Below are 13,337 nucleotides of genomic sequence, written 5' to 3' on the forward strand. Positions count from 1 at the left end.
AATACTGCACCTATGTACAAGAATATATCTACTATAATACTGCCCCTATGTACAAGAATATAACTACTATAATACTGCCCCTATGTACAAGAATATATCTACTATAATACTGCTCCTATGTACAAGAATATAACTACTATAATACTGCCCCTATGTACAAGAATATAACTACTATAATACTGCCCCCTATGTACAAGAATATAACTACTATAATACTGCCCCCTATGTACAAGAATATAACTACTATAATACTGCCCCTATGTACAAGAATATATCTACTATAATACTGCTCCTATGTACAAGAATATAACTACTATAATACTGCCCCTATGTACAAGAATATAACTACTATAATACTGCCCCCTATGTACAAGAATATAACTACTATAATACTGCCCCCTATGTACAAGAATATAACTACTATAATACTGCTCCTATGTACAAGAATATAACTACTATAATACTGCCCCTATGTACAAGAAGATAACTACTATAATACTGCCCCCTATGTACAAGAATATAACTACTATAATACTGCCCCCTATGTACAAGAATATAACTACTATAATACTGCCCCTACTTACAAGAATATAACTACTATAATACTGCCCCTACTTACAAGAATATAACTACTATAATACTGCCCCTATGTACAAGAATATAACTACTATAATACTGCCCCTATCTACAAGAATATAACTACTATAATACTGCCCCTATCTACAACAATATAACTACTATAATACTGCCCCTATATACAAGAATATAACTACTATAATACTGCCCCTAAGTACAAGAATATAACTACTATAATACTGCCCCTACTTACAAGAATATAACTACTATAATACTGCTCCTATGTACAAGAATATAACTACTATAATACTGCCCCTATGTACAAGAATATAACTACTATAATACTGCCCCCTATGTACAAGAATATAACTACTATAATACTTCCCCCTATGTACAAGAATATAACTACTATAATACTGCTCCTATGTACAAGAATATAAATACTATAATACTGCCCCTATGTACAAGAATATAACTACTATAATACTGCTACTATGTACAAGAATATAACTACTATAATACTGCCTCTATGTACAAGAATATAATACTGCCCCTTATGTACAAGAATATAACTACTATAATACTGCCCCCTATGTACAAGAATATAACTACTATAATACTGCCCCTACTTACAAGAATATAACTACTATAATACTGCTCCTATGTACAAGAATATAACTACTATAATTCTGCTCCTATGTACAAGAATATAACTACTATAATACTGCTCCTATGTACAAGACTATAACTACTATAATACTGCCCCCTATGTACAAGAATATAACTACTATAATACTGCTCCTATGTACAAGAATATAACTACTATAATACTGCCCCTATGTACAAGAAGATAACTACTATAATACTGCCCCCTATGTACAAGAATATAACTACTATAATACTGCCCCCTATGTACAAGAATATAACTACTATAATACTGCCCCTACTTACAAGAATATAACTACTATAATACTGCCCCTACTTACAAGAATATAACTACTATAATACTGCCCCTATGTACAAGAATATAACTACTATAATACTGCCCCTATCTACAAGAATATAACTACTATAATACTGCCCCTATGTACAAGAATATAACTACTATAATACTGCTCCTATGTACAAGAATATAACTACTATAATACTGCCCCTAAGTACAAGAATATAACTACTATAATACTGCCCCTACTTACAAGAATATAACTACTATAATACTGCTCCTATGTACAAGAATATAACTACTATAATACTGCCCCTATGTACAAGAATATAACTACTATAATACTGCCCCCTATGTACAAGAATATAACTACTATAATACTTCCCCCTATGTACAAGAATATAACTACTATAATACTGCTCCTATGTACAAGAATATAAATACTATAATACTGCCCCTATGTACAAGAATATAACTACTATAATACTGCTACTATGTACAAGAATATAACTACTATAATACTGCCCCTATGTACAAGAATATAACTACTATAATACTGCTACTATGTACAAGAATATAACTACTATAATACTGCCTCTATGTACAAGAATATAATACTGCCCCTTATGTACAAGAATATAACTACTATAATACTGCCCCTATATACAAGAATATAACTGCTATAATACTACTCCTATGTACAAGAATATAACTACTATAATACTGCTCCTATGTACAAAAATATAACTACTATAATACTGCTACCATGTACAAGAATATAACTACTATAATACTGCCCCTATGTACAAGAATATAACTACTATAATACTGCCCCCTATGTACAAGAATATAACTACTATAATACTGCCCCTATGTACAAGAATATAACTACTATTATACTGCCCCTATTTACAAGAATATAACTACTATAATACTGCCCTTATGTACAAGAATATAACTACTATAATACTGCCCCTATGTACAAGAATATAACTACTATAATACTGCCCCTATGTACAAGAATATATCTACTATAATACTGCTCCTATGTACAAGAATATAACTACTATAATACTGCCCCTATGTACAAGAATATAACTACTATAATACTGCCCCCTATGTACAAGAATATAACTACTATAATACTGCCCCCTATGTACAAGAATATAACTACTATAATACTGCTCCTATGTACAAGAATATAACTACTATAATACTGCCCCTATGTACAAGAAGATAACTACTATAATACTGCCCCTATGTACAAGAATATAACTACTATAATACTGCCCGTAATTACAAGAATATAACTACTATAATACTGCTTCTATGTACAAGAATATAAATACTATAATACTGCCCCTATGTACAAGAATATAACTACTATAATACTGCACCTATGTACAAGAATATAACTACTATAATACTGCCCCTATCTACAACAATATAACTACTATAATACTGCCCCTATATACAAGAATATAACTACTATAATACTGCCCCTAAGTACAAGAATATAACTACTATAATACTGCCCCTACTTACAAGAATATAACTACTATAATACTGCTCCTATGTACAAGAATATAACTACTATAATACTGCCCCTATGTACAAGAATATAACTACTATAATACTGCCCCCTATGTACAAGAATATAACTACTATAATACTGCCCCCTATGTACAAGAATATAACTACTATAATACTGCTCCTATGTACAAGAATATAAATACTATAATACTGCCCCTATGTACAAGAATATAACTACTATAATACTGCTACTATGTACAAGAATATAACTACTATAATACTGCCTCTATGTACAAGAATATAATACTGCCCCTTATGTACAAGAATATAACTACTATAATACTGCCCCTACTTACAAGAATATAACTACTATAATACTGCCCCTACTTACAAGAATATAACTACTATAATACTGCTCCTATGTACAAGAATATAACTACTATAATTCTGCTCCTATGTACAAGAATATAACTACTATAATACTGCTCCTATGTACAAGACTATAACTACTATAATACTGCTCCTATGTACAAGAATATAACTACTATAATACTGCTCCTATGTACAAGAATATAACTACTATAATACTGCTCCTATGTACAAGAATATAACTACTATAATACTGCTCCTATGTACAAGAATATAACTAATATAATACTGCCCCTATATACAAGAATATAACTACTATAATACTGCCCCTATGTACAAGAATATAACTACTATAATACTGCTCCTATGTACAAGAATATAACTACTATAATACTGCCCCTATGTACAAGAATATAACTACTATAATACTGCTACTATGTACAATAATATAACTACTATAATACTGCCTCTATGTACAAGAATATAACTACTATAATACTGCCCCTATGTACAAGAATATAACTACTATAATACTGCTCCTATATACAAGAATATAACTACTATTATACTGCCCCTATTTACAAGAATATAAGTACTATAATACTGCCCTTTTGTACAAGAATATAACTACTATAATACTTCCCCCTATGTACAAGAATATAACTACTATAATACTGCTCCTATGTAGAAGAATATAACTACTATAATACTGCCCCTATGTACAAGAATATAACTACTATAATACTGCTACTATGTACAAGAATATAACTACTATAATACTGCCTCTATGTACAAGAATATAATACTGCCCCTTATGTACAAGAATATAACTACTATAATACTGCCCCTATATACAAGAATATAACTGCTATAATACTACTCCTATGTACAAGAATATAACTACTATAATACTGCTCCTATGTACAAAAATATAACTACTATAATACTGCTACCATGTACAAGAATATAACTACTATAATACTGCCCCTATGTACAAGAATATAACTACTATAATACTGCCCCCTATGTACAAGAATATAACTACTATAATACTGCCCCTATGTACAAGAATATAACTACTATTATACTGCCCCTATTTACAAGAATATAACTACTATAATACTGCCCTTATGTACAAGAATATAACTACTATAATACTGCCCCTATGTACAAGAATATAACTACTATAATACTTCCCCCTATGTACAAGAATATAACTACTATAATACTGCTCTTATGTAGAAGAATATAACTACTATAATACTGCTCCTATATACAAGAATATAACTACTATTCTACTGCCCCCTATGTACAAGAATATAACTACTATAATACTGCCCCTATGTACAAGAATATAACTACTATAATACTGCCCCTATGTACAAGAATATAACTACTATAATACTGCCCCCTATGTACAAGAATATAACTACTATAATACTGCCCCTATTTACAAGAATATAACTACTATAATACTGCCCTTATGTACAAGAATATAACTACTATAATACTGCCCCTATGTACAAGAATATAACTACTATAATACTTCCCCCTATGTACAAGAATATAACTACTATAATACTGCTCTTATGTAGAAGAATATAACTACTATAATACTGCTCCTATATACAAGAATATAACTACTATAATACTGTCCCCTATGTACAAGAATATAACTACTATAATACTGCCCCTATGTACAAGAATATAACTACTATAATACTGCCCCTATGTACAAGAATATAACTACTATAATACTGCCCCCTATGTACAAGAATATAACTACTATAATACTGCTCCTATGTAGAAGAATATAACTACTATAATACTGCTCCTATATACAAGAATATAACTACTATTCTACTGCCCCCTATGTACAAGAATATAACTACTATTATACTGCCCCTATTTACAAGAATATATCTACTATAATACTGCTCCTATGTACAAGAATATAACTACTATAATACTGCTACTATGTACAAGAATATAACTACTATAATACTGCCCCTATGTACAAGAATATAACTACTATAATACTGCTACTATGTACAAGAATATAACTACTATAATACTGCCTCTATGTACAAGAATATAATACTGCCCCTTATGTACAAGAATATAACTACTATAATACTGCCCCTATATACAAGAATATAACTACTATAATACTGCCCCTATGTACAAGAATATAACTACTATAATACTGCCTCTATGTACAAGAATATAATACTGCCCCTTATGTACAAGAATATAACTACTATAATACTGCCCCTATATACAAGAATATAACTGCTATAATACTACTCCTATATACAAGAATATAACTACTATAATACTGCTCCTATGTACAAGAATATAACTACTATAATACTGCTACTATGTACAAGAATATAACTACTATAATACTGCCCCTATGTACAAGAATATAACTACTATAATACTGCTCCTATGTACAAGAATATAACTACTATAATACTGCCCCTATGTACAAGAATATAACTACTATAATACTGCTACTATGTACAAGAATATAACTACTATAATACTGCCTCTGTGTACAAGAATATAACTACTATAATACTGCTCCTATATACAAGAATATAACTACTATAATACTGCCCCTATGTACAAGAATATAATACTATACTACTGCCTCCTATGTACAAGAATATAACTACTATAATACTGCTACTATGTACAAGAATATAACTACTATAATACTGCCCCTATGTACAAGAATATAACTACTATAATACTGCTACTATGTACAAGATTATAACTACTATAATACTGCCCTTATGTACAAGAATATAACTGCTATACTACTGCTCCTATGTACAAGAATATAACTACTATAATACTGCTACTATGTACAAGAATATAACTACTATAATACTGCCTCTATGTACAAGAATATAACTACTATAATACTGCTCCTATATACAAGAATATAACTACTATAATACTGCCCCTATGTACAAGAATATAATACTATACTACTGCCCCCTATGTACAAGAATATAACTACTATAATACTGCCCCTATGTACAAGAATATAACTACTATAATACTGCCCCTATGTACAAGAATATAACTACTATACTACTCCTATGTACAAGAATATAACTACTATAATACTGCTACTATGTACAAGAATATAACTACTATAATACTGCCCCTATGTACAAGAATATAACTACTATACTACTCCTATGTACAAGAATATAACTACTATACTACTCCTATGTACAAGAATATAACTACTATAATACTGCTCCTATGTACAAGAATATAACTACTATAATACTGCTCCTATGTACAAGACTATAACTACTATAATACTGCTCCTATGTACAAGACTATAACTACTATAATACTGCTCCTATGTACAAGACTATAACTACTATAATACTGCTCCTATGTACAAGAATATAACTACTATAATACTGCCCCTATGTACAAGAATATAACTACTATAATACTGCTACTATGTACAAGAATATAACTACTATAATACTGCCCCTATGTACAAGAATATAACTACTATACTACTCCTATGTACAAGAATATAACTACTATAATACTGCTACTATGTACAAGAATATAACTACTATAATACTGCCCCTATGTACAAGAATATAACTACTATAATACTGCTCCTATGTACAAGACTATAACTACTATAATACTGCTCCTATGTACAAGACTATAACTACTATAATACTGCTCCTATGTACAAGAATATAACTACTATAATACTGCTCCTATGTACAAGACTATAACTACTATAATACTACCCTACGTACAATGTATTACAATCCTAATAATTACTGAAATTGTCTCTCCAGTAAAGGAGACAAACTCTAGCACAGCGCCACCTATTGGAAGTAGCGATCCTAAAAGTCACAAGTGGATTTTCAACAATCCTTTAAAATATGACTCAGGATATATAAGCCAGATCAGAATCCCAATTTGCAGACACGGTGTTTCGGGGTGCTTGCCCCTCGTCAGTGCAAAGTATGGGGGTGTCTGATCTGGCTCATGAGAAAGCTATGTGGGGACCACGGGGGAACACTAATAATTACTGTGCATTTGATGGGTTGGTTGCAGACATTCTCATACTGCCATGTTGTGCTATTATTATGAGCCAGTTTCTGCTTTTTGTCTAGCCCCATATGTCATGGTGAAGCTTTATGTGATGATTTCTTCTGGCACACAGTGGCGGTTTTTATTTTGTGCAGGGTTATGTACATCACCTTTCATTTCTTTTCTCGTACATACACATATTGTGTAATAAGAGCCGTCGCTGGATCCGCTGAGTCTTCGCGCTGCTCACCGGCTTTTTCTTTATTCTCAGATTTTCTTATGGATCGGTAAAGATGCTAATGAAGTCGAGAAGAAAGAATCCTTGAAATCAGGTGAGAATCTGACCCCAGGTAGATGAGGATTGTGCGGGTGTCATTGTTTAATGAGCCACATGAGGCCCGAGAGGAGCGCTATGTGCTATACCGCCATATCAATGTGCAATCAGAGCATTCAACTAATAGGAAAGAAAAATCAAAAGTCTAAAAGGTCCGAACAGCGAGATTAGGCTCCTTCCTCCAATTTCTAGTTGGAAGGGATCGGGACGCTGAGGTCTGGGGGCTGTCAGGCCGGGTCCTCCCGCTAGAAAAGGTTTTAAGGGGCCTGATAACAGTGATAGCCACAGTGCCCCCATAATAGTGATAGCCATAGGGCCCCCTTAACAGTGACAGGCACATGGCCCCTATACCAGTGACAGCCACATGGCCTCCATAACAGTGACAGCCATGTGGCCCCCCTTAACAATGACAGCCACAGGGCCCCATAACAGTGACAATCACAGGGTCCCCCATATGCGTACCAGTGACAGCCACAGGGCTCACCATGGTAGTGACAGCCACAGGACTCCCATAACAGTGACAGCCACAGGACTCCCATAACAGCTACAACTACAGGGCCCACTATAGTAGTAACAGCCACCGTGCCCCCATAATAGTGACAACCACATAGCTCCCCATATTAGTGAAGGCCACAAGGCCCCCATAACAGTGATAGCCACATGGCCTTCCATAGTAGGGAAAGCTACAGGGCCCCCATAACACTAACAACCACAGGAGCCCCCATACCAGTGACAGTCACAGGGCCCACCATAGTAGTGACAACCACACTGCCAACCATACTAGTGAGAGCCGTAGAGCCCCCATAACAGCTACGGCCACATGCCCATAGCAGTGACAGACACACTGACCCAGTAAATGTACAGCCTCATGCAGCTCATTTCCCGGGGATGACAGCCGCCTTGTCCTGTGATTTTTTCTGTTTTTCCTTTGATTTGCTCAACGTTTTAGTTTTGATAAAGCGCAGTACCTACTTTTAACCTGAAGGTGTCACTGTTGTCTCTCTAGTCTATACTGTCCCTTTACCTAATGTTATGACAGCAGATATTTACCAAAAATGTCTCTTTTTTTCCTTCCAGCCAAGCAATACATTGACACCGATCCCTCCGGAAGAGATAAACGAATCCCCATTTCCACCGTGAAACAGGGCCATGAACCCCCAACATTCACTGGCTGGTTCCTGGGCTGGGATTGCAGCAGGTGGCAGCAGTAACAGATCTGCGCGGACCCGTGACCATGAGGACGGCCATACTCCAATATCCAGTTATATCATTCATGTAATTACAGCCATGTAACCACATTCCTTGATGCGACTCCCCGCCGCGGCTTGTTGTGGCTGTTTGGATAAACATGTTACAGATGTTACTTTAAATGTCTGCCATTTTTACCTTTAATATATCTTTTCATTACCTTCATATTTTTTTAAAAATTTCAAAAAAATGGCCTTTATGTTTTGGAACGTTGAATAAAAATATTAAAATTCAGAACAAGAGTTTTATGTCCCAGTTTTGTACACGAAGTTCAGGAGAAAAAAGTTAATAAATTGTAAAATGATATTTCTGTCACCACTAGGGGGAGCTCACCGCATACCGATTCATTATTGATGGTGATGAGTGGACCCAGACTGTAAAAGTCCAGATCTGTATGGTTTCAAAAGGTGCCCGGGTGCCGGACACGGGCCGGGGATTCCAGATATTGATCTGGTTTCAAAGGTGCCCGGGTGCCGGACACGGGCCGGGGATTCCAGATATTGATCCGGATCCAGTAAAATAAAGGAAAAATAAAGAAAAGCAAGCGCTTCATACTTACCAAGGCTCCGTCACGGCTGTAACTGTTCCCGCAGCCTCTCCTTCACTTACTGGGCTGCTCATTAATGCTCATCCATATGCACTGCTTTCCCCGCCCACTGGCCGTCCAGTCGTCTATGATTGGTTGAAGTCAGACGCGCCCCCAGCCTATGAGATCGCATCTGACTGCAGCCAATCACAGGCACCAGGACGTGCAACTGTCTGTGGGTCAGTATCGTGATAAAAAAATAACTAAATAAAACAATTGGTGTAGAGCCCCCATATTATGATACCCGGAAAAGGTAAAGCATACAGCTACATGCTGCAGCCCCCAGCCGTGCGCTTATCTTGGCTGTGTATCAAAATAAGAGGAATCACATGAAGCTTTTTTTTTTTTAAATTATGTAAATAAATAATTTTTAAAAAACGGCATGCGCTCCCCCCCAATTTTGCTACCCAGCTATGATAAAGCTCAACAGCTGGGGGTGGTATTCTCAGCCTAGGGAGTCCCATGGTTATTGGGACCCCCCAGGCTAAGAATAGCAACCTACAGCTGCCTCCGGAATTGTCGCATTCATAGATGCGACAATCCTGGCTTTTCCTGATTGCCCTGGTGCAGTGGCAATCGAGGTAATATAAGTGGTTAATAACAGCCCACAGATGTCACTAAGCTCTAGATTAGTAATGGCAGGCATCTAGGAGACCCCCTTCATAAATAATCCGTAAGTGAAATTATATCAACACAAACACCAAAAAAATCCTTCCTTTGGAATAAAAGACAAAAAAACACCCTTTTTAACCACTTTATTAACCCCCAAATACCTCTGCAGGTCTGACATAATCCACACGAGGTCCCACGATGATTCAACTCTGCAACATCTCAATCTCATAAGGCACGATTATGGAACATGACTGCTCGCTGTAAGCTCCAGACAATGAATGACCCGCAGCGATGAGCGGTGACGTCACTCAGGTTAGTGACATCTCAAGAAAAGAAGGTGTGTTTCCGCTGTTAGGAGAGGAAAGGGTGCTGCTAACTCACCTAACAAAGGTGCTAACTGCCACCACGACAATAACTATACACTGCTAACCCAACATTAGAAAGATATATATTTGATCCCACAATGAAGGTGTGTAGCAAATCCTAAGAGGAGGAAGAAGTGTAGATCGCAAAAGGGGCATGTTTTCAATACCAAGAGAAACAACATCCAAGAGGATAAATGAATTTCCAAGAAAAAAGAGGAGAAAGGCGAGCAGCCAACACCAAAAGGAAGAAGACATGCAGCCGACCACATGAGGAAGAAAGTGCACAGCCAACCCCAAGAGGAAGGTGCGCAGTCAACCCCAAGAGGAAGAAGACGTGCAACCAACTGCAAGAGGAAGAAGACGCGCAGTGAACCACAAAAGGAGGAAGATGTGCAGCCAACCACAAGAGGAAGAAGGCGAGCAGCAAACCCCAAAAGGAAGAAGGTGCAGCCGACCACAAGAGGAAGAAGATGTGCAGCTGACCACAAGAGGAAGAAGGCGAGCAGCAAACCCCAAAAGGGAAGAAGACGTGCAGCCAGCCCCAAGAGGAAGAAGGTGAGCAGCCAACGCCAAGAGGAAGAAGACGTGCAACCAACTGCAAGAGGAAGAAGACGCGCAGTGAACCACAAAAAGAGGAAGATGTGCAGCCGACCACAAGAGGAAGAAGGCGAGCAGCAAACCCCAAAAGGAAGAAGGTGCAGCCGACCACAAGAGGAAGAAGATGTGCAGCTGACCACAAGAGGAAGAAGGCGAGCAGCAAACCCCAAAAGGAAGAAGACGCGCAGCCAACCCCAAGAGGAAGAAGACGCGCAGCCAACCCCAAGAGGAAGAAGACGCGCAGTGAACCACAAGAGGAGGAAGGTGTACAGCCAACTGCCATAGGAAGACACACAGCTGACCACAAGAGACAGAAGGCGCACTGCGTTCCCCAAGAGGAAGAAGACGCTCAGCTGGCCTTGAGAGAAAGAAGACGTGGAGCCGACCCCAAGAGAAAGGTGTGCAATGCGTGGAAGATGTGCTGTCCTTCCAAAGGGAAGATGTGCTGCTGACCCCAAAGGAGGAAGGGGTGATGCCAACTCCAGAGAAGGAAGATCAATCCCAAAGAAAGAAAGACAGTGCTAATCCCAAAATGTACTGTGTGCTGCTGATTTTATGGGAAGGGCGGTTGTTCTCTGATTCTTACACTTTGTGGAGATCTGCTTCATATGCGGTGACTTCTTTGTAATCTTATTCTTCCTTCTATGACTTAGCCTATATTTAGACATTAATTACATCAAGGCTCTGTGCAGCGTGAAGCGCAGAAGGGACGTGTGGCCTTCACAACCTCAGATTCCATTTACTGCTTATTTTTCACCTTTGCACGATCATAAATCCCCAGTAATAATAGTATTGTGCTCTGCGTGTTCGTACTTTCTGTCTTCTGCTCCTTTCTCTGTGAGGTTAACGCGACCGTATTCCACTAAGAGATCAGCGACAACATAATAAGCTCCTAATTAATGTGTCACAAGTGTCGGAACATCACGATGTAAGTGAAAGGAGCAGTCACAAGGGAGCAACGCGTCCCAACACCTCCCCACGGGAACCTTCACCAACAGTCAGGATCCTTTCTAATGGATTCCGCATTCCTATTTTATAAGATCTAACGTCAGATGTAAGATAATAGTGTCTTTATTACCATGACACCTTACAGAGAATGTAGGGGAGACCATATGGATAGCAAATCTCCTCAGGAGGCCAAAAAAACTTTGGGGGGCTTCTATCGCTTAAATACACCGGTGTGGCCAATTGAACATATTGTCAATAGCTACCAATTGGACTGCAAATAATTTTTACAATTTGAGCTCCTAAGCTATTCCTGAAGCTAGGGGACCCTATAACATCCCTAACCTCAAGGATACTCCTAATGGTGGAGAGGCCTGAGTCTCCTTCCTGGCCCTGCTCCTGACCAGTCCTGATCTTTGGCCTAGTGTTTTTTTGTGGCCGAGGGTGCAACCACTACTTGTCACAATGACTATGGGATAGTTGGGAACCAGAGCTCCTAAGCAGTCCCTCAAGCTAGGGGGACCTATGCTATCCCTAACCTCAACGATACTCCTGATGGTGGAGAATCCTGAGTCTCCTTCCTTGCCTTGCTCCTGACTAGTCCTGATTTAATTCCCCCTTCCCCCAGGGTGGAACGAGACAGGAGTGTGTTGAAATCACAAAGACAGACAAGGGAAAACCAAAAAACTTATTCACACAGCACACACACACACATAATAAGACAGGAGGAAAACAAGAGCAGGAAGGAAGTACAAATCAACAAGGGTAAGCTCCACAACCGCACCAATCAAAAGGCACAACTATCTTCAAAACGTCTGGCACACTACACCTCACACACAAACTTAGAATAATTTATAGCTGGCATAGATAAAAGGATTCAACCAGCATAAATAGGAGGGAAGCAAATGTGATAGGTCTCCCCACATTTGATTAAAGAAACAAGCAGACCAGAGTCAGCCTGTGTTGATCCCAGACACCAGAGAAACCATCGGGCGGAGTGTCAGTATCTGCGATCGGAATCGAGGCTGATGCCGCCATGACAGTCAACAAAGTTTATTAGGACAATGGGATGACATTAAGCGAGGCCCCAGGGTCCTTTATTAACCATGGATTATTTCATAGTCATTCAATTTGGAAAGT

General features: G+C 37.6%; 1 protein-coding gene and 1 long non-coding RNA gene across 2 annotated transcripts in view; one reads left to right on the forward strand and one right to left on the reverse strand.

Moving 5' to 3' along the window:
* Nucleotides 1-9,332, forward strand: part of SCIN (scinderin) — a 135,665-nt gene extending 126,333 nt beyond the window's left edge. The window contains exons 15-16 of the mRNA XM_075315716.1: nt 7,782-7,842; nt 8,922-9,332. Of these exons, the coding sequence (XP_075171831.1) occupies nt 7,782-7,842; nt 8,922-9,055 (195 nt within the window). The 3' untranslated portion in view covers nt 9,056-9,332. The remainder of the gene's footprint in view (nt 1-7,781; nt 7,843-8,921) is intronic.
* The window catches only part of LOC142243620 (uncharacterized), a 53,621-nt gene that overhangs the window by 2,231 nt on the left and 38,053 nt on the right, over nt 1-13,337 (reverse strand). The window lies entirely within an intron of this gene.

Source organism: Anomaloglossus baeobatrachus, chromosome 6 (assembly GCF_048569485.1).
Source record: "Anomaloglossus baeobatrachus isolate aAnoBae1 chromosome 6, aAnoBae1.hap1, whole genome shotgun sequence".
Lineage (NCBI taxonomy): Eukaryota > Metazoa > Chordata > Amphibia > Anura > Aromobatidae > Anomaloglossus > Anomaloglossus baeobatrachus.